Raw genomic sequence first — 21,703 nt, 5'->3', positions numbered from 1 at the left:
AATCCCAGAACTTTGGAAGGTCAAGGCGGATGGATCGCTTGAGGCCAGGAGTTCCAGACCAGTCTAGCCAACATGGTGAAACCCCGACTCTACTAAAAATACAAAAATTAGGCAGGCCTGGTGGCACACGCTTGTAATCCCAGCACTTGGGAGGCTGAGGCAGGAGAACTGCTTGAACGTGGGAGGCAGAGATTGCAGTCAGCCCAGATCGTGCCACTGCACTCCAGCCTGGGTGACTCTGTCTTAAAAAAAAAAAAAAAAAAAAAAAGCTGGGCGTCATGGGGCACACCTGTAGTCCCAGCTACTCGGGAGGCTGAGGCATGAGAATTACTTGAACCCTGGAGGCAGAGGTTGCAGTAGGCCCAGATCGTGCCAATGCACTCCAGCCTGGGGGACAGAACGAGACCCTGTCTCAAAAAAAAAAAAAAAAAAAAGCCAGGCGCGGTGGCACATGCCTGTAATCCCAGCACTTTGGGAGCCTGAGGTGGGTGGATCGCCTGAGGTCAGGAGTTGGAGACCAACCTGACCAACATGGTGAAACCCCGTCTCTACTAAAAATACAAAATTAGCCGGGCGTGGTGGCATGCACCTGTAGTCCCAGCTACTCGGGAGACTGAGGTAGGAGAACTGCTTGAACCCGGGAGGCGGAGGTTGCAGTGAGCCAAGATTGCGCCACTGCACTCCAGCCTGGGTGACAGAATGACACTCCATCTCAAGAAAAAAAAAAAAAAAAAGCAGCACAGCTCGCAGGGGAGAGCCAGCACCGGAGCCTCCACGCCTGGACTTTACTCTCTGGCTGAAGGCCCCACTCTTGAGATGCAGCGCTCTCCACGCTGTGGAAGTCCCTGCTTAAGGCTCCCTGACCGTCCCTGTACTTGCCGGCTCAGCCCACCAGGTGGCGCCTGCGCCATGCCTCGGCCCTGCTGGACTCCGGAGCCGCCACTTCCCCGCGGGGGCCTCCTAGTGTTCCCTTGGGCTCGGCCTGGACAGCCCAGCTGGTTCCCGGCGCCTGGCCCAGCCCCGCGAGTGATTCACAGACCTCACACCTGATGGTGGGGGAGGAAAGAGAGAGCAGCAGCCAAGAGGCGGGTCCGGGCTCTCCCAGGGACGAGTGACTTCAGTCCAGATGTCCCCTGAACCCGTGGGGATTCCGCATCAGGACCAGGGCCCCCCACGTCCAGACCCCACATTCCCGTCAGTGTGTCCCAAGGAGCACGGAGGGACCTCCACACTGCATTTCGTGGGGCGACCGCCCTTAATACCCGGACACACACGGAACCCCATACTACCCTAAAGTCTGAAAGGTGGACACACGTGGCGAGGTTTTAGAGGAATTTATACAAAAGTCCTGAAACCACAAGGTTCTTACCACCTGAAAACCAGATCCGTTAACAAATTAGACACTTGTGAGTTTGCTGGAATTTGCTTTAAAAATAACAAGGCTGGTCCAAGATCTTAGAAGAAAATTATATTCTTTTAAAGAAAATGAAAATATCCTCAAGGGAAAAACTTAATTTAAGTCAAATCCTGTCCTTTTGTCGTGGAGCCCCGTGCCCCGCGCGCAGACACAGGCTTTCCTGAAGCGCGGCCAGGGCGCCCCTCTCATCGCTCCTGAGCGAGACCCGGGGCTGGAGCCGCACGGGGATTTTCCCGAGCTAAGCAAGGGGGTTGGGGGGGCCCAAGCCAGGAGCCTTGGAAGAGGGAGCAGGGCGGAAACTGGGGCCGCAAACACCCATCAAAGTCCCCAGGACCAATTCCCACAGAGACCACGTGGCCACAGGCAGTGCCCTTTGCAGGCCCCCTCCCCAACGGTGTCATTCTTTACCCCCTCCTGGGACCCCGCCTAAGCCAGGCACCCTTCTACCCACCAGCAGGCTGTGCTAGGAGATGCAGGAACACCCAGTCCCCGCCAGCCCCGCCTTCCAGACCACGCCCTGCCTGGGAGCAAGCTTTGCGGGGGGTGGGGCGGGGGGGGGGGAAGGGGAAGAGTGTCCTAGGCCCCCGAACAACGGAGAGCAGCTCCCACCCAGGAATGCAGCCGGGTCACCTCACACCCCTGGCCAGGGCAGGGGCCCTCTCCAGCCTGGTGACCCACGGCCTACCCTGAGGCTGCAGGGCGCAGGGGGCCTCCAAGTGGAAAGCTGGTGATGGGGTGGGTAGGAGGCAGGGCCCGCAGGGAAGTGACACGAGCAGGCACAGACGGTGAATAAATAGAAGCTTCCACGCGGGGGTCCGGCCCCTGCAGACAGCAGCTCGGTGGGAAAGTGGGATTGGAGGGAGCTCCCCTGACGCCGACCGGGGACACCCACGCGGGCCCTCCCTCCACACCCACACCCACCCCCACCCCCACCCCAGCCCAGGGACGGGTTTTCCCCTGCTCAGAGCTCAGTGACGTGCACAGTGGGTGAGGGAAGAGGCCCAGGTTGGAGGCGCCGCAGGTGGCAACGACGACACAGCAGGTGGCCCGCCAGGGGGTAGCAACGGCGTCCCTCCTCCCCGCTCAGCTGCAGCCCGCAGTCCTAGGGAAGAACACAGCCCCCAGCCCCAGAGTCAGCAGACAAGCGCACATCAGAGGTCACCAGACTGGGGAGGGACGGAGGGAAGGGGCAGATCTGCAGGGTGCCGCATAACAACATAAAGACTCTTCTGCCGGGCGCAGGGGCTCACACCTGTAATCCCAGAACTTTGGGAGGCTGAGGCGGCTGGATCATTGCTTCAGTCAAGAGTTCGAGACTAGCCCAGCCAACATGGTGAAACCCTGTCTCTACTAAAAATACAAACTTAGCCGGGCATAGTGGCACATGCCTATAATCCCAGCTACTTGGGAGGCTGAGGCTGGAGAATCGCTTGAACCCGGGAGGCAGAGGTTGCAGAGAGCCAAAAGCCTGCCATTGCATCCCAGCCTGGGTGACAACAGCGAAACTCCGTCTCAAAAAAAAAAAAACTCTTCCTCTGCCAGAAGGGGGATGGGAAGCCCGGCGTGGAGCACTGGGGACTGGAGCTGCCTCTCAGGTATCCAAGAGGAAGTCACTGGATATAAGTGAGACTGCGGAAGAGGGCTGGGCAGTCAACGTGGGTGTCAGCATAAAAACCTGATGGTTTGGGTGTTTTTTGTTTATTCGTTTGTTGTTGTTTGAGACAGGGTCTCTCACTGTCGCCCAGGCTGGAATGCAGTGTCTGGATCCCGGCTCACTGCAGCCTCGACCTCCAGGGCTCAAGTGATCCTCCCACCTTAGCCTCCTGAGTAGCTGAGACCACTGGCGCACCCTGCCATGCCCTGTGAATTTTGTTTATTTTTTGTAGTGATGGGGTTTCATGTTGCTCAGGCTGGTCTAGAACTCCTGACCTCAAGTGATCCTTCACCTTGGCCTCCCAAAATGCTGGGATTACAGGCATGAGCCACCGTGCCTGGCCTGTTTTTGTTTATTAGACAGGGTCTCACTCTGCCACCCAGGCTGGAGTGCAGTGGTGCGGATCTCAGCTCACTGCAGCCTCAAACTCCTGGGCTCAAGCAGTCCTCCCACCTCAGCCTCCCAAGTAGCTAGGACTACAGACATGTGCCACCACGCCCGGCTAATTTTTTTTCCCTTGTATTTTGTAGAGATGGCGTCTTGCTATGCTGATCAGGCTAATGTTGAACCCCTGGCTTCATAACCATCCTCCCACCTCGGCCTCCCAAAGTGCTGGGATTGTAGGCGCAAGCCACCGCACCCAGCCAAACGTGATGGTTTTTGTTGTTGTTGTTGTTGTTTTCTGAGACGGAGTCTCGCTCTGTCGCCCAGGCTGGAGTGCAGTGGCGCAATCTCGGCTCACTGCAAGCTCCGCCTCCCGGGTTCATGCCATTCTCCTGCCTCAGCCTCCTGAGTAGCTGGGACTACATGCGCCCGCTACCACGCCTGGCTAATTTTTTGTATCTGTAGCAGAGACGGGGTTTCACAGTGTTAGCCAGGATAGTCTCGATCTCCTGACCTCGTGATCTGCCTGCCTCGGCCTCCCAAAGTGCTGGGATTACAGGCGTGAGCCACTGTGCCTGGCCACGTGATGGTTTTTAAAAACAAAACAAGAGACTACCTCTTCCAGGGAGTGCAGATCACTAGAAAAGAGAAGAGGGTGAACAGCAGAACCTTCCATGAGGAGGTGGGAAGAGAAGAGGTCTGGGCAGAGGAGATTCAAGGAGAAACAAAAGTGAAGAAAACCAAAACCTGGCAGCCCTGAGGGCAAAGTGAAGCAAGTGCGTGGAGGAGGAAGCGGCCCTGTGCTCGAAGATGCTGCAGGGCCTGGAAGGAAGTGTCCACCAGTTCCCGCCACACAGGGGTCCCTGGAGTAGGGTGAAGGGATGAATGCCACCCCCGGGTGGTCTGAAGAGGCAATGGTGAGAGGACCTGGGGACACCAGGGGAAGCAGGGGGCTGGCTTCAAGTACCTTATCTCGCAGTTTTTACCTTTGCAGGCTCGGGGCTGGAATGCTGACAGCTTTGACCCATTACCCAGAGCCCCTGACACCAATACCTGGCCCGCCCTGTGCAGGGAAGGGAGCCGGGCTGCTGCAGTGGCACCACATCACTCCTTTCCCTGGTCTCCTGTCTGTCCCACCACAGGCCACTGGCTGGGCCCTGCTACCAACCGCTGCACACTAGGCCAGGGAGGAGTGCGGGGTCCCGGAGGTATCAGTCCCCATCCAACAGCCTCACCGCAGCACAGCAACACCACCAGCTGCCTGCCCTGCTCTCTCAGCGTCAACCTTTTGCTGCGCTCGGTACTGGACAATCCCCAGAGGACCGCACAGTCCACAGGACGGCCCAGCAAGTGGAGGGACGCGGAGGTCCTGTTAGTGCTGGAGGGGAGCCCCGGTCCCTCTGCAGACCATCCCTGCTCCTTGTCCTCCCTCCTGGGTAGCCTGACACAATCGGTGCTCCCATGGGGCCACTTGCCTGCACCCAGGAGACCTTGTCACCCAAGGGATCCCTGACTGCTACTGCAGATTCCCCACTGCCACTTGCTCTGCTCTTGCTGGGGCACAGTCGCCGGCAGCCTCCTGGTTCTCCCGCCCAGGCCTCCTCAGCCTCCCTTTGTGGCCACTTCGCCTGTGTGTGTCCTTAAGTGACGGTGCTCCCTGAGCTATCCTGACCCCCACTCCTTCTTTTCCAACTCATCCTGGAAGACCTCATTTGCTCCCTGGCTTCAGCTGCCGTCCCTGCGTCCATCATGGGACCCTTGCTTCCCGCCAGAACGGAGGAACAGAAATTGGATTTCCCCTCCCACCTTCAACAACGAGAGCAACAGGCTAAACAGATGACAGTGACTCTCAGACCCCGGACAACAGACCAGGGATGCCCATCATCTCTCAGAGACGGGAAATCTGGCAAGTGTACCCCACAACACCCAACTGACCGCCTGGAGACTGCTCCGGCTGCCCAGGGGAGCCCCGTGGTCTCCTTGAGTTGAGAATCAGGGGAGGCCAAGGCAACTGGAATTCCCAGGGCCAAGATTCAGAGAAGGCCTGGTGTGGTGGCTCAAGCCTGTAATCCCAGCACTTTGGGAGGCCAAGGTGGGTGGATCACTTGAAGTCAGGAGTTTGAAACCAGCCCAGCCAACATGGTGAAACCCTATCTCTACTAAAAACACAAAAACTAGCCGGGCGTGATGGTGGGTGCCTGTAGTCCCAGCTACTCAGGAGGTTGAGGCAGCAGAATTGCTTGAACCCAGGAGGTGGAGCTTGCAGTGAGCTGAGATAGTGCCACTGCACTGCAGCCTGGACAACAGAGTGAGACCCGTCTCAAAAAAAAAGAGATTCAGAGAAGAGAGCGCCACATGCCAGTGACCCCAAATTCCCACAGCTGTCGGCAGGGTCGCTGAACCCCCGCCCACTTACAGGTCGACTGGACATCTCCAGCTACCAAAACTGAGAGCATCTCATCCCCTCTTCCCCCCACCCTCACTCTGCTGGGGTTCTCATGAACACCTCCCAACCCCCAACCCCCAACCCCCAACCCCCCACATCCAGACACTTGCCAAATCCAGTCCTTTCTATGGCCTAACCATCACTCAACTCAGCCCACTTCCCTGAACCTGGGCGCCCAACCCTGACTCCTCCAGCTGCTCAGGGAGCACCTGCCTTCACTCCCTCCCCCAGTTCACGCTCTGCAGGGCAGGAAAAGGACAGGTAGAATGGGGTAGACGCCATAAAATAGGTGAGGCCGGCACGGTGGCTCACGTTGTAGTCCCAGCACTTTGGGAGGCCAAGGCAGGTGGATCATTTGAGTCCAGGAGTTCAAGACCAGCCTGGGTAACATGATGAAACCCCATCTCTACTAAAATTAACAAAATTAGCTGAATGTGGTGGCGCAAGCCTATGGTGATAGCTACTCAGGAGATTGAGGTAAGAAGATAGCTTGAGCCAGGAGGTTGAGGCTCTAGTGAGCTATGATCGTGCCACTGCACTCCAGTCTGAGCAACAGAGTGAGATCTTGTCTCTAATAAATAAAAATTTAAAAAAAAAATTTTTTTTGAGACAGAGTCTCACTCTTGTTGCCCAGGCTGGAGTGCAATGGCATGATCTCGGCTCACTGCAACCTCTGCCTCCCGGGTTCAAGCGATTCTCCTACCTCAGCCTCCTGAGTAGCTGGGACTACAGGTGCCCGCCACCACGCCTGGCTAATTTTTGTATTTTTAGTAGAGACGGGGTTTCACCATGTTGTCCAGGCTGGTCTCGAACTCCTGACCTCAGGTGATCCACCTGCCTCAGCCTCCCAAAGTGCTGGGATTACAGGCGTGAACCACCGAGCCCGGCAAAACTAAAATTTTGATAAGGAGAGCCCACAGAACACCCGGAGAGGAGAGCCCTGTGGGAGGAGGCCCGCCCCAGTTGCCAGACTCCTGGGGGCCCAGGCTCACCTCACAGTGGTAACATGCCACGTGGTAGTCTCTGTCCATGGACACCACACGGATGGTTGTCTCGCAGCCCTGGAGGAAGAGAAGGAGTTCACACATGATGAGTATGCGGGGACTGGAGGCAAACTGCATGAATGTACACTCCCACACACCACGCTCCTGTCCCGGCAGAGGCCCACGCCCGCCCGGGGGAGCACTGCCACGCTGCTTCCATGGGGCAGGACAGGCTCCAGCAGGTGCACATACACAGACACATGCGGGCCTTAGGCGTCCTCCACGGCCACAGCCCACAGCATGCACAAAGGCCCACAAGAGTGTCACGTGGGTGTCAATGGATGTGGACATTATTTTCACCTCACTGATTCTTTTTTTTTTTTTTTTAGAGACAAGGTCTCTCTCTCTTGCCCAGGCTGGAGTGCAGTAGTGCAATCACGGCTCATTGCAGCCTCAAACTCCTGGGCTCAAGCAATCCTCCTGCCTTAGCCTCCCAAGTAGCTGGGACTACAGGCATGCACCACCACACCCAGCTAATTTTTTATTTTTTTTGTAGAGATGTGGTCTCACTAGGCGGCCCAGGCTGGTCTCAAACTCCTGGCTTCAAGCAATCATCCCACCTCGGCCTCCCAAAGTGCTGGGATTACAGGTGTGGGCCCCTGTGCCTGGCCTGTTTTCACTTCCTTGGAGTCTCGAAAGGGCACTGCCAGTTCTGCTTCACCAGGCACACCAGCCTGGGACAGAGCCAGCACTGTGGGAAGACCCCAGGCCAGGAGAGCTGCAGTACCCACAGGTGGCTCCGCACAGACCATGTCCATCTCTCATCTGCTCCCCCAGCACCCCCACCTCAGCCTGCAGAGCTGAGAAGACCCAGGGAACAGCCCTTCCATCAGTGGAGAATGGAGCGGAGGCTGGCAGTGGGGCAGCCGAGCAGCAGGGGCCACCACTTCCCTCGACCTCATGCCAGGGGACAGCTGTACCCCACGTGCACAAGCACAACACACATCCCTCAGCCCTGAAGGATGTGCAGAGAAGCACCTGCTCATCCCTCCCACTGTGGCCCAAGACCTGGGCTAGACCCAGGCTGGACATGGAAGCAGCCGGCTGGGCCAGGCACCTGATCATCTCTGGGTGAGTGGCTCCTACCTGTGCAGGGAGGATAGGACGGGCACAGGAGGCGCATTTTGGTGCAAAAACCCTAGAGAAATAAAGGAAACCAGAAGTGATCAGCTGAGTGACCAGAGGCCAAGGGCACAAGCACAGGTGCACCCACAGGAACCCCCTGACGTGGTCCAAGCATCAGGCCCTCTCTCCCTGTGTGCACACCTCGGGGCAGACAGGGAACAGCTTCTACCATGCCTTCCTGTACTGGCCTCTTCTTTTTTTTTTTTTTTTTTTTATAGAAATGGGGTCTCACTATGTTGCCCAGGCTGGTCTCCAACTCCTGGGTTCAAGCGATCCGCCACCACGCCCGGCCCTGGCCTCTTATCTGACTGCTCATTTCATCTCCACCCAATCACCTCCTCCAGGATGGCTTCAGGTTCTGCTCTGCCATCCGCCCCCATGTTTCCTGTAAGTTCCCTTCTCCTTAATGTCCAAGTCTGCGACACCACTAGCTAGGACCACTGTGAGACCTGGCTTCACCCTGAGTACCACCTCTGCCCAGGACTCCAATCCCACGGAAGGCCCTGCTCAGAACCACAGCTCCCAGGAATAAACCTGGAGTCACGGTAGGAGGAAACAGATGGGGGATCAGACAGGCAGGAGAAGGGGGCTGCAGAGATCCCAAGCCCCTGCCCCAGCCAGAAGAGGCCTGGCCTGGCAGGGGATGGAGGGGAGGAGGGGGAGAGATGGTGGGTACTGCAGCCAGGAGGGTCCCAGTGCCAGGAGGGTCCCCTGTGCCAGGAGTAGAGAAGCACACAGGCCACGATAGGGAGAGAAGAGGCAAAAGACAGCTGGTGGCCAGACCACCGGGAGAGGGGATGCAGGCAGAGACACATGCCTGCCCCAAGCCCGGGTGCACAAAGGGAGGCGGAAGGCAAAAGGCCAAGAACAAAGGGCAGTCAGTCTGGCAGGAAAAAAATGCTTCCAGAGGAGCCAGGGAGGATGGCCCGAGTCCCGCCTGCTCCACAGTGCCAGCAACTCACGTGTGATAGTCTCGCACGCAGTAGATGTTGTTCTCCACGTCCACGGTGAAGGGAACCCCGTCCAGGCACTCATTGCACACAGAGCACCGGAAGCAGCCTGGGTGGTAGGACTTGCCCAGGGCCTGCAGGATCTGTGGGTGGGGTGCACTGAGGGGTCAGCGCGGGCACGAGGCTCAGCACCGCCCCGGGAGAGGCTCTGGCTCTGAACCCCTGCAGGTCTGGAGCAGGGGAGAGGGTAGGGTCCTCAGACTCCACCCACATCAGAGGGGCTCCAGGAGGCTGGGGCAGGGGCTCACCATTTCCATGATGAGATGTCCACACACGCTGCACTTGTCGGCGGTCTGCTGGAACCCAGAGTACTGGGAGGGGACACAGGATCCAGGACATTGTGTGACAAAGGGGCACTCGCGGCCCAGCTAGCACCTGCCTCCTGGCCTCAGGTCTCCACTCGAGTCAGAATGAGGGTCCCTGCCCCACCTCCCACCCCTGGCACTGCCGGGGCACAGCTTGGACTCACCAGGAAGTCCTCCTGGCAGTACACTTTCTCACCCACATTGTAGAACGCCTTCCCACGGAGTCGTCTCCCTGCAAGGGTGAGGGTTGAGAGGGGTCCCTGGAATGCTGGGGACCAGGGATGGAGCCGTGCTTCCAGCTGTCAGCACCCTCCTCCAACAGATGAGACACTGGGTTATGGGTGGTTTTCTAAATATCCTTTTAATATTGTTGTTATTGTTATAATAACAAAATTTCAGAAAAAAATCAAACAGAACACATTGTCGGTAGAATTATTGCAAAAGGTTGCCAAAGAAAATATATAAATAAATATTTTGCTAATGTAAATACATGTGTTGGTTAATAATCACATTCACTTTAAGATCAGTTGAATTCACAGCAAATTTTCGAGAATTAATCTTTTTTTTTTTTTTTTTTTTTCAGACAGAGTCTCGCTGTGTCGCCCAGGCTGGAGTGCAGTGGCGTGATCTCGGCTCACTGCAACCTCCGACTCCTGGGTTCAAGCGATTCTCCTTCCTCACCCTCCCAAGTAGCTGGGACTACAGGTGCTCGGCTAATTTCTGTATTTTTAGTGGAGACGGGGCTTCACTATGTTGGCCAGGCTGGTAGTTTTTTTTGTTTGTTTGTTTGTTTTTTTTTTGAGACGGAGTCTCGCTCTGTCACCCAGGCTGGAGTGCAGTGGCGCGATCTCGGCTCACTGCAAGCTCCGCCTCCTGGGTTCACGCCATTCTCCTGCCTCAGCCTCTCCAAGTAGCTGGGACTACAGGCGCCCGCCACCACGCCCGGCTAATTTTTTGTATTTTTAGTAGAGACGGGGTTTCACCGTGGTCTCGATCTCCTGACCTCGTGATCCGCCCGCCTCGGCCTCCCAAAGTGCTAGGATTACAAGCGTGAGCCACCGTGCCCGGCCTGGTAGTTTTTTTTTTTAAGACAGGGTCTTGCTCTGTCACCTAGGCTGGAGTGCAATGGCACAATCATGGCTCACTGCAGCCTCAACCTCCCAAGCTCAAGCGATCCTCCCAGAGGAGGCTGAGGCAGGAGGATCACTTGAGCCCAGGAGTTCAAGACCAGCCTGGGCAACATAGCAAGACCCTGTCTCTAGGAAAAAAAAAAAAAAATTAGCCAGTCGTGGTGGTACGTGTCTGTAGTCCCACTACTCATTGTGGGGCTGAGGCAGGAGGATCGCTTGGGCCCAGGAGGTCAAGGCTGCAGTGAGCCATGACTGGGCCACTGCACTTCAGCCTGGATAAAGACGTAAGACCCTGCTTCTTAAAAAAAAAAAAAAAAAAAAAAAAGACATTGAACAAAAGATCAGCCATTAAAGAGTATGCACTGTAGGAATGCATTTACATGAAGTTCTAGAATGGACAAAACTCTTCTACAGTGGTAGAAATCAGAATACCAGTTGGGCAAATGTGATGGGGGACATACAGGGATCAACTGAAAAAGGACAAGATAGGGCCAGGCGCAGTGGCTCACACCTGTAATCCCAGCACTTTGGGAGGCCGAGGCGGATGGATCACGAGATCAGGAGATCGAGACCATACTGGCTAACACGGTGAAACCCCATCTCTACTAAAAATACAAAAAATTAGCCGGGCGTGGTGTTGCGCGCCTGTAGTCCCAGCTACTCAGGAGGCTGAGGCAGGAGAATCGCTTGAAACTGGGACACGGAGGTGGCAGTAAGCCAAGATCTCACCACTGCACTCCAGCCTGGGGGACAGAGCGAGACTCTGTCTCAAAAAAAAAAAGCCGGGGGCAGGGGGCACAAGATAGAAGTTTCTAGGGTATTTTACCAGGCGAGGTGACTTACACCTGTAATCCCAACACTGTGGGAGGCCAAGGCAGGCAGATCACGAAGTCAGGAGATCGAGACCATCCTGGCCAACACGGTGAAATCCCGTCTCACTAAAAAAATACAAAAATTAGCTGGGAGTGGTGGCGCATGCCTGTAATCCCAGCTACTCAGGAGGCTGAAGCAAAGAATCGCTTGCACCAGGGAGACAGAGGTTGCAGTGAGCTGAGATCACACCACTACACTCCAGTCTGGCAACACAGCGAGACTGTCTCAAAAAAAAAAAAAAAAAATTAAAATTAAAAAATGTGCAAATACATAAAAGATGTCTGATTAAGGCAAGGTCTGGAAGAACAGTGGGCAAACCAAGAGTGGATATTTATTAGGGTGGTTGGATTATAGTTCCTTTTTTTCTTTTTATAACTTTGTCTAGGTTAAACTATAACACTTATAGTTTATGTTGGGTGTAAAATTGTGATCAAAAATAAATCGTAGGCCAGGCACGGTGGCTCACAACTGTACTCCCAGCACTTTGAGAGGCCGAGGCAGGTGGATCACTTGAGCTCAAGAGTTTGAGACCAGCCTGGCCAACATGGTAAAACCCCATCTCTACCTAAAAATACAAAAAAAAAAAAAAAAAAAAAAAAATTAGCTGAGCATGGTGGCATGTGTGCCTGTAATCCCAGCTACTTGGGAGACTGAGGCAGGAGAATCTCTTGAAACCGGAGGCAGAGGCTGCAGTGAGCCAAGATCACTCCACTGCACTCCAGCCTGGGCAACAGATTAAGACTCTGTCTCAGCAACAACAACAAAAATAGATTGCAGGAAAAAGAAATATTAGTCATGTGTCCAAACAGGCAGAAGGTCCTTCATGGGCTTCTGACGCTGCTCCCAGGCAGCTGGGTGACATTAGTGCCCTGCGTGGCACAGAGGCTCCACAGCTGACGACCAGGAGGCAGCCCTGTCCTACAGCCAGCAAAAGGCTCCTCAGGGGCCCCACGCCTCCTCCGCAGACAGAGTCCTCCCCAGCCCAGCCTGGGCCAGAGCCGAGTGGTCCATCTGCCTGGACTCAGGTGCAAGGGGGTTTGAGGGGCATGGGGATGATGTGGCAGGTCCCCTTCACAGAGCTACCCAGCGCACGAGGTTACCTACCACATGAGTCGCAGGTGAAGCAGTCGGTGTGATAAAGACTCCCCATTGCCTGGCACGCCTGCTGGGCTCCATAGATGCCAAGCCCACACTTGATGCAAATGCCTAGGAGAGGAGAGGCAGGAGAGAGCAGGGGTTAGCGCCACAGCCTATGCCACCCGATGGACACCAGGGGTTAGCGCAGGGGTTAGCACCACAGCCTATGCCACACCGACAGACTCCCCGTCTTGACATCGCCCACCTGCTTGTCCTTGGGGATGCTAACTTTCCTAGGCCAACATCACTTGATTACTGATGACCGACATGGGCACCATCAGGGTAGCCACGACCCAGGGATTGCTGCTGCTGCTCTCTGAGGATTCAAGGGCTTGGCCGAGCACCCAGTGCAGAGTCGGAGCTAATCAAAGCTGTCCATCACAACTGTTCTGATAGATTCTTTTGGTTTTTGATTTATAAATAGGGACAGAGTCTCACTATGTTGCCCAGGCTGGTTTCAAACTCCTGTGTTAAAGCAATCCTCCCGCCTTGGCCTCCCAAAGTGCTGGCATTACAGGCATGAGCCACTGCACCTGACCGCTTTTAGGTTTTTTTTGAGAGGGAGACAGGATCTCGCTCTGTCCCACAGGCTGGAGTGCAGTGGTGCAATCACAGCTCACTGCAGCCTCGACCTCCTAGGTTCAAGCGATCCTCCAGCCTCAGCCTCCCAAGTAGCTAGGACTTCTGGCACATGCCATCACACATGGCTAATTTTTTCTTTTGTAGAGACAGGGTATTGCTATGTTGCCCAGTTGCCCAGGGTGCGCCCAAGCAATTCCTGAGCTGAAGCAATCCTCCTGCCTGGGCTTCCCAAAGTGCTGCAATTACAGGAGTGAGTCACCACACCCAGCCTATCATGGTATCTTTATACCGAGACAGTTGTTTTAAGCCCTTTCATCCATGGCCTGCTCTTGGACTGAGGGAAAATCCTTCATGCTGTTTGTGAATCAAATCCTGTTCTTCAACATGTTTTGTGACCCAGACACAAAGAATGAAGACGACACGGGCACTCCGGGGCAGTCACCACCCCTCTGCAGCCACTCTGTCCTCTTCTGTACCCACTCTGTTATCCTCTGTACCCACTCTGTCCTCCTCTGTATGCCAGGGTCCACTTATTCTCTTGGTCAGTCAGCACACAGATAAGTCACATGCCCCTAAGGTCAGGCACCACTCAGTCTGCAATGCACCCAGGTCCCCACTCTCAAGAAGCTTGCATCGAGTGGAAGGGGGCAGAGAACAGCAGTCAAATAACGTCAGGCAGAGACAAGTGCTACAGCGTTGGATGCAGGATTTTTTTTTTTTTTTTTAGATAAGAGTCTCGCTCTGTCACCCAGGCTGGAGTGCAGTGGCGCGATCTTGACTCACTGTAACCTCCACCTCCCAGGTTCAAGCGATTCTCCTGCCTCAGCCTCCCGAGTAGCTGGGATTACAGGCATGTGCCACCACACCTGGCTGATTTTTTGTATTTTTAGTAGAGACAGGGTTTCACCATGTTGGCCAGGCTGGTCATGGACTCCTGACCTCGGGTGATTCACCCACCTTGGCCTCCCAAAGCGCTGGGATTACAGGCGTGAGCCACTGCTCCCGGCCTTTTTTTTTTTTTTTTTTTTTAAGAGAGTCTCGCTCTGTTGCCCAGGCTAGAGTGCAATGGTGTAATCATAGCTCACTGCAGCCTTGACATCCTGGGCTCAAGCAATCCTCTCACCTCGGCCTCCCAAGAAGCTGGGACCACAGGCAAGTACTGCTATGCCCGGCCAAGGATGTGTGATTTTTAAACTGGTTATTCACAGAAGCCTCACTCACAAGGTGATATTTGAGCAAAGGCCTGAAGGAAATAAGGAAGGGGGCTGGGTGCAGTGGCTCACGCCTGTAATCCCAGCATTTTGGGAGGCCAAAGCGGGAGGATCACTTGAGCCCAAGAGTTCCACACTAGCCTGGGCAACATAGCGAGACTCTCATCTCTACAAAAAGTTTTTAGAATATCCAGCCATGGTGGTGTGCACCTGTGGTCTCAGTTACTCAGGAGTCTGAGGCAGGAGGATCGCTTAAGCCTGGGAGTTTGAGGCTGCAGGAGCTATGATCATGTCACTGCACTCCAGCCTGGGTAACAGAGTGAGATGTCTCCAAAAAAAGAAGAGGCCAGGCACAACGGCTCACGCCTGTAATCCCAGCACTTTGGGAGGCTGAGGCGGGTGGATCAGGAAGTCATGAGTTCAAGACCAGCCTGGCCAAGATAGTGAAACCCCGTCTCTACTAAAAATACAAAAATTAGTCGGGCGAGGTGGCAGGCACCTGTAATCCCAGCTACTCGGGAGGCTGAGGCAGCAGAATCACTTGAACCTGGGGGGCGGAAGTTGCAGTGAGCCGAGATCGCGCCACTGCACTCCAGCCTTCCAGCCTGGCTGACAGAGTAAGACTCCATCTCAAAAAAAAAAAAAAAAAAGGAAGAAGAAAGACATGAGGGTCGCTGCTGTGCAGGTGCCTACGATCAGTGGATGGAATCAGGGACCACACCTATGTACTCAGCGTGCAGCGGGGAAGGTGGAAAGGAGAGGGTTGACCAGCAACGCCAGGGCCAAGCCTGGCTCTAGCCTCAGGGCACTCCCTGGCCAGCCCTCCTGGAAACCCAGACAGTAGGCAAGTAGCCCACACATCTCGTGTCCCCTTTACAGGGTCACCTAGGGCCTCCCATGCCACATAGGGCATGAAGATGGCCTCCGCCTGCCCTCTGGACCGTAAATCTTCTGCCAGCTCCAGGCCATGCTGCCCTCCGCCGACCTTCTTGCTTTCTCCTTTCATCTCTCTCCTTAAATAACCTCCTCTCCCTCCTCCACCAGCTGCCCCATTCCCCGCCTTCCCTCAGTCAACAAAGAGAGCATGGCCCACACTTGGTTATCTCCTAGCCGTCCCCATCTATGGACTTTCCATTCTGATCTTGCTAGCAGTTGGCCCACCCCCTCCTCTCTGGTGTCCAGGATGCAGCCTGCACCCAGCTTTCTGGGTCTTCATCTCCCTTCCTGCTTTCCTGGGTACCTCCTGCTCTACCCAGGGCCTCCCATGCCTCACTCCCACTGAGCAGAGAGAAGGCCAGTTCAGATGCCTTCAGAACCAGGCAGGGGCCGGGCGCAGTGGCTCACACCTGTAATCCCAACACTTTGGGAGGCCGAGGAGGGTCGATCACTTGAGGCCAGGAGTTGGAGGCCAGCCTGGCCAACATGGTGAAACCTCATCTCTACTAAAAATATAAAAATTAGCCAGGCGTGGTGGTGCACACTGTAATCCCAGTTGCTTGGGAGGCTGAGGTGGGAGAATCGCTTGCATCTGGGAGGCAGAGGTTGCAGTGAGCTGAGATCACACCACTGCACTCCAGCCTGGGTGACAGAGCAAGACTCCGTCTCAAAAAAAAAAGCAGGCAGGGACCGGGCTTGGTGGCTCATGCCTGTAATCTCAGCACTTTGGGAGTCTGAGACAGGAGGATCACTTGAGGCCAGGAGTTTCAGGCTGCAGTGAGCTGTGATCGCACCACTGCACTCCAGCCTGGGCAACAGAGCTAGATCCTGTCTCTAAAAAAAAAAAATTAAAAATAAAAAGAAACAAAGGGAAGGGGCCAATGAAAAGAGGAGAACTGAAGGTGCAGGAGGTGGAGGTTGGTGATGGAAGGACCCTTGTCCTCTCAGACGGCAGGAGAGTCAGACCCACATGGACTAGAGCACCTACAGGGGAGGGGCAGGATGGTGGTGGAGACAGACTGCAACTGCTGACCTCAACATTCCAAGCGAAGTCAGAAGCAAAGGTAGGGGTCCCAGGAGGGAGGAAGGTTGTTGAGAGAATAAGAGAGGAAACTGACAAAGGCGGCCAGGCGTGGTGGCTCACGCCTGTAATCCCAGCACTTTGGGAGGCCAAAGTGGGCGGATCACGAGGTCAGGAGATCGAGACCATCCTGGTTAACACAGTGAAACCCTGTCTCTACCAAAAATACAAAATATTAGCCAGGTGTGGTGGCATGCACCTGTAATCCCAGCTACTTGGAAGGCTGAGCCAGGAGAATCGCTTGAACCTGGGAGGCGGAGGTTGCGGTGAGCCGAGATCTCATCATTGAACTCTACCCTGAGCAACAAGAGCAAAACTCTGTCTCAAAAAAACAAACAAACAAACAAACTGACAAAGGCTTAGGGTGTCAGTGGTGCCAGGAAGACCTGCGTGGTGAGGATGACAAACCTCCCACGGTCCTGAGGGCTTCCTCAGAGCCCTTCCCAGCCTGGTATAGTGGCCACAGAGGGGGTCAAAGCATGGGCTCAGAGTCGGGGTTCTGCTGGGCAGACGGCGATTACAGGAATGAGAGGAACTGCTGAGAAGCAGACTGGGGTTACCACTAAGGACTGCTGGAGTGAAGGGAAAACAGGGCGTGGCCCTGGGAGTGGGTGGCTGAAGAGAAGGCAAGGAGGTCACCAAAGTTGAAGAGGTTCCGAAAGCCCGAGGCTGTTGGCTAGCTAATGGCAGCGGAACTTGGGGAGGGGAGAGGGGAAAGTTCGAAAGACATCAGTGAATGGCAGAGAGCAACCAAGAGGTCAGCTGGTACCAGGGCCAAGGATAGGAAGGGATGAGGGGTTGGACAGAGAAAAAGAAAAGCTATGGCTAGGCGTAGTGGCTCCCGCCTGTAATCCCAACACTGGGAAGCCAAAGAGGGAGGATCGCCTGAATCCAGAAGTTCAAGACCAGCCTGGACAGCAAAGCAAGATCTCAGCTCTACAAAACATAAAAAAATTTAGCCGAGCATGGTGATGCACACCTGTGGTCTCAGCTACTCAGGAGGCTGAAGCAGGAGGACTGCTTAAGCCCAGGAGTTCAAGGCTGCAATGAGCACTGATCTCACCACTGCACTCCAGCCTAGGTGACAGGGTGATACCCTGTCTCTAAAAAAAAAAAAAAAAAAAAAAAAAAAATTAATTTAAAACAAAAAAGCCATACTCTGAGGATGAGGTTTATCAGAGATCACTCGAGCTTATGCTACCTGCAGACTTCCTTTTGTAAAATGCTGTATTATTCTGGTTGAACTCTACAAAACTGCCACTTTTGTAGCTCAATAAAGTCAAATATCATCAGAACCATATAGTTCAAACAAATAGTTGCCCATATTTTTTAAAATCAGGAAAGTAGGCTGGGCATGGTGGTTCACGCCTGTAATCCCAGCACTTTGAGAGGCTGAGGCAGGTGGATCACCTGAGGTCAGAAACTCGAGACAAGCCTGGCCAACATGGTGAAACCTCATCTCTACTAAAAATACAAAAATTAGCCAGGCATGGAGGTACGCACCTGTAATCCCAGCTACTGGGGAGGCTGAGCCAGCAAAAACACTTGAACCCGGAGGTGGAGGCTGCAGTGAGCTGAGATCGCACCACTGCACTCCAGCCTGGGCGACAGAGCGAGACTGGGTCTCAAAAAAGTTTAAAAAAATAAAGTAAACAAAATCAGGAAAGTGTTACTAAATCTCAATTTCTAGCTTTTCTTGAAAACAAAATAAAAAAGGTCTATCATCACTCCTCTAACACTCTCACGGCGCTATAACAGCCCGATCTGAGCAGCTTTTTTTTTAAAAAAAAAAAAGAAAAGAAAAGACAGGATCTCATTCTGTCATCCAGGCCAGAGTGCAGTGGCACGATCATAGCTCATTGCAGCCTGGAACTCCTGGGTTCAAGTGCTCCTCCCACCTCAGCCTCCCAAGTAGCTGAGAACACAGGTGAGTGCCACCATGCCCAGCTGATTTTAAAAATTTTTTATAGCGACAAGGTCTCATTATGTTGCCCACACTGGTCTCAAACTACTGAGCTCAAGTAATCCTCCCACCTCAGCCTCCCAAAGTGCTGGGATTACAGGTGTGAGCCACCGCACCCAGCCTAGAAGCTCCTCCTTAGAAAAAAAATGTGCTACCACACCCTACCGTCTTGTACCATCTCCACATTACCTGCCCAGGACCTCAGCCACCCCTATATCATATAAAGATTCAGGGGTGTCTACAGAACACCCCCATCCCCCGGGATCTGCAGTACACAGGGGCTGGGAAATGGGCACTCTCCCCTGCAGAGGGCACTGGAAAGTGTGCCCTTCAAAAGTCAGCCCCAGCCTCTCTTCCTGGCACCTGCCTGGCATGGGAGATGACAGCTCCTGGCACATCTCCCTGCTCCCAGGCCATCCAACAGGCGCCACGAGACCTGCCCAGGCACAGAGTCTCACCATGACCTCACAGATGGGAGGCGCTCTCCATCCCAAAGCAGGCACACCTCCTCTTAGCCCACATATGCCCTCGACCACCTGAGCCCTCTGGCCTGCAACCCCTGGGGGAAGAGCGGGGCGATCTCTCATCCCGCCTGGCCTCCTCTGCTCATTCTTCCCTCTCTCTGGAATGCCCCCACCTGGCCCCTCACTGACAGCCTCCTCACCCCTCAAGATCCAGTTCAGGGCCGGGCACGGTGGCTCACGCCTGTAATCCCAACATTTTGGGAGGCTGAGGCAGGCAGATCATGAGGTCAGGAGATTGAGACCATCCTGACCAACATGGTGAAACCCCGTCTCTACTAAAAATACAAAAATTAGCTGGGCGTGGTGGCGCATGCCTGTAATCCCAGCTACTGCGGAGGTTGAGGCAAGAGAATCGCTTGAACTAGGGAGTCGGAGGTTGCAGTGAGCTAAGATCATGCCACTGCACTCCAGCCTGGAGACAGAGCGAGATTCCGTCTCAAAAAAAAAAAAAAAAAGATCCAGTTCAGGGCAGCCGTGAGCTGCTGACACCATCGAACGCTCAAAGACACAAACCCCAGGACGGCCACGGTCCCAGGCATGGTGACCATCCATCCACCAAAGCCAGGTGCTTAATACAGAAGGCGGGTTAGGAAGTTCTCTCCCCAGGCCCCATAGTATACCTCGGCCCCGCTCACAATCTCACCCGAAGAGCTGTTCCAAGAACTAGAGATCAGGGGGCCTGGGCCACACTGGGAAGTGGAGGCTGTCAGGCTGCTGGGCTTTGCAGATGCACCTGCAGCAGGATTCCTTTAGGAAACATCCTATGTCCACAGCGCAGTCCGGGCGAGGGCAGCCCCGTGTGACTGGCACGGTTCCCCTCTCCCACAAAGTGGGCTTTTCTTCCCTCACACAGTCTCCCTCTCCAGCTGCTACCATCACCAAAGCCTGCGTCAGGCGGTATCCGGTGGTACCTGGGCCACTCCACCTCCCGGTTGCTGTCCACACCCATACCGTGGCGGGGCAGACGGGGAAGCACCCCTTTCTGCTCATCACAAAGCATGAAAGGATCCGATAGGACGAGAGCGCCAAATGTAAAGACGAAAAGATCAGGCCCAGCGCACTGGTTCAAGCCTGTAATCACAGCACCTTGGGAGGCCGAGGAGGGCGGATCGCTTGAGCCCAGGAGTTTAAGACCAGCCTGGGCAACACAGGGAGACTCTGTCTCTACAAAAAAAAAAAGAAGAAGAAAAAAAGCTGGGCATGGTGGTGTGCACCTGTAGTCCCAGCTTCTCGGGAGGCTGAGGCTGAGGCGAGAGGATCGCTTGAGCCTGAGAGGCGAAGGCTACAGTGAGCCGAGATCGCGCCGGTGCACTCCAGTCTGGGCGACAGAGGAAGACCCTGTCTCAAAAAACAAAACAAAACAAAACAAACAAACAAAGAAAAAAGAAAAAAAAGAAGAAAGAAGAAAAAATTATCAGAAAATGGCTCAGTGTGCCCATGAACCTGACTTGCCTGTTAAGTTAGGAACCGCGCATCAACTCACTCGGCCAGAACCCCTCGTGTGTGTCGGGGAACCCAGAGGCAGGGGTGAAGCCGCTGCTGGGGATCCAGGCGCACTCACCCTCTGCGCTCCCCAGTCCCCGGGGGATGCACCTTCCTCGTCCCAGCCCCCTGCACTGCTGCACCCCCAGCCAGCCCCGTGGTTCCCTCCGCTGATCCGGCCGCCTACCCGAGGCCGTCTCGGAACCCCGGACCCCAGCCATGCGCGCAGGGAACTGCCGGGCCGAGCTCGCTCACCGAAGTAGTCCCGCGCCGTGCGCGCCTCGAGCGCCCGCTCCAGCTCCCGGGTGAGCGCCTCCAGCCGCCGCTCGGCCGCGCTTGGGCCGCCCTCCCGGCCCGGGGGCAGCGGGAGTGCAGGCAGCGGGAAGGGGGCCGGCCCCGCAGGCTCCGGGGAGCGAGCGGGCGCGGGGCAGGCGCCGGGCGGGAGGAGGTCAGCGTAGGCGCCGGCCGAGCCCCGGGAGCCGAGGCTGGACACGCTGGAGCGGGCGCTGCCCACCGACGGCGGCCCGGGGCCGGGACGCGGGTCCGAGCGGCCGGAGCGCGGGCTGCCGTGGCGCTGGTCGTAGCCCAGGCTGATGCCGCTGGAGCGAGCGCTGCCGCCGCCGCCGCCGTCGGACCCCGCCAGGCTGGCCCGTGGGCTGCCCGCAGGCTGCGCGCTGAGCTCCGGGACCGCCGCGCGCCGGGGACCCCGCTCCCCGCGGCTCAGTCCGTCCGCCCCGGCCTCGGGGCCGCCGCCGCCCTTCCCTCTGCGGCCCAGGGCGGGCGCCGCCTCGTCTCCAGGTCCAGGCCGCAGCCCCCGCCGACCCCGACCCGGAGAGCCGCACCCGGGCTCCAGCTCCCGCAGGGCCAGCCCGGCCAGGAGCAGGGCCGCCTCGTCCGCGCCCGCCCGGGAGCGCTGCATGGCCCGGCCCGCCGGCCCTGGCGCGTCACCTCCGCCTCCGCTTCCCGCCGCCGCTCCGGCCGGGCCGCCGCATCGCCCGCCCGAAGCCCGGAGCCCGCCCCGGGACCCCTGGGCGCGGGGCGGGGCGGGGCCGGCGCCGGGCCGGGGTCGTTCCGGCGGCCACACGCGGGCCGGGGGACGCGGCGCCCTGCTCGGCGGCGCGCGCGGCGGAGGAATGTAAGCTCCCAGGCGCCGGACCGCGCCCCCTCCTCGCCGCGGCCTCGCGCGGGGCGGAGGGACTCCTTTGCGGGGGCAGGAATGCGAGGAAGGAGACGGCACTGCGGCCTCTGGAATGTGGGGGGAGTGGCGGCGGCCGCGCTGCGCCGGGACCTCGGAGGGGCGTGGAGGCCGGGCCAGGACGCAGGGGCGGGCGGCGGAGGCACCGCGGGGAGAGCCCGGGGTCTGCGGGGCGCCCGGGCCGTCGGGCCGCTGGGAAGAGCTC

At 56.3% G+C, this 21,703-nt stretch overlaps 1 protein-coding gene across 2 annotated transcripts; it reads right to left on the bottom strand.

The window, feature by feature from the left end:
• Positions 1-1,319: 1,319 nt before the first annotated feature.
• On the bottom strand, positions 1,320-21,417 carry WTIP (WT1 interacting protein). Of its 2 annotated transcripts, XM_055238081.2 has the most exons (8): positions 20,559-21,416; positions 12,492-12,593; positions 9,549-9,616; positions 9,328-9,390; positions 9,032-9,162; positions 8,031-8,082; positions 6,894-6,962; positions 1,320-2,519 (listed from the first exon to the last, which is right to left on the bottom strand). In XM_055238081.2, the coding sequence occupies exons 1-8, from the start codon at positions 21,220-21,222 to the stop codon at positions 2,379-2,381; spliced, it is 1,290 nt and encodes a 429-aa protein (XP_055094056.1). In that variant the 5' UTR covers positions 21,223-21,416; the 3' UTR covers positions 1,320-2,378. The 2 variants fall into 2 exon arrangements, with proteins under 2 accessions (XP_055094056.1, XP_055094057.1); XM_055238082.2 differs by lacking the exon at positions 9,328-9,390 and having other exon boundaries at positions 20,559-21,417.
• Positions 21,418-21,703: the final 286 nt, after the last annotated feature.

Source organism: Symphalangus syndactylus, chromosome 13, assembly GCF_028878055.3.
Source record: "Symphalangus syndactylus isolate Jambi chromosome 13, NHGRI_mSymSyn1-v2.1_pri, whole genome shotgun sequence".
Classification (NCBI taxonomy): domain Eukaryota; kingdom Metazoa; phylum Chordata; class Mammalia; order Primates; family Hylobatidae; genus Symphalangus; species Symphalangus syndactylus.
Note: the sequence above shows the minus strand (reverse complement) of the source record. Positions and strands in the feature narration are given on the sequence as shown.

Coding starts and splice junctions, on each gene's coding strand:
- WTIP (XM_055238081.2), bottom strand. CDS start 21,222: ATGCAGCGCTCCCGGGCGGGCGCGGACGAGGCGGCCCTGCTCCTGGCC. Junction 9,391..9,548: donor ACTGCCAGGAGGACTTCCTG/GTGAGTCCAAGC, acceptor GTCCCCTCCCAG/TACTCTGGGTTCCAGCAGAC. Junction 2,520..6,893: donor TGGCATGTTACCACTGTGAG/GTGAGCCTGGGC, acceptor GTTCTTCCCTAG/GACTGCGGGCTGCAGCTGAG.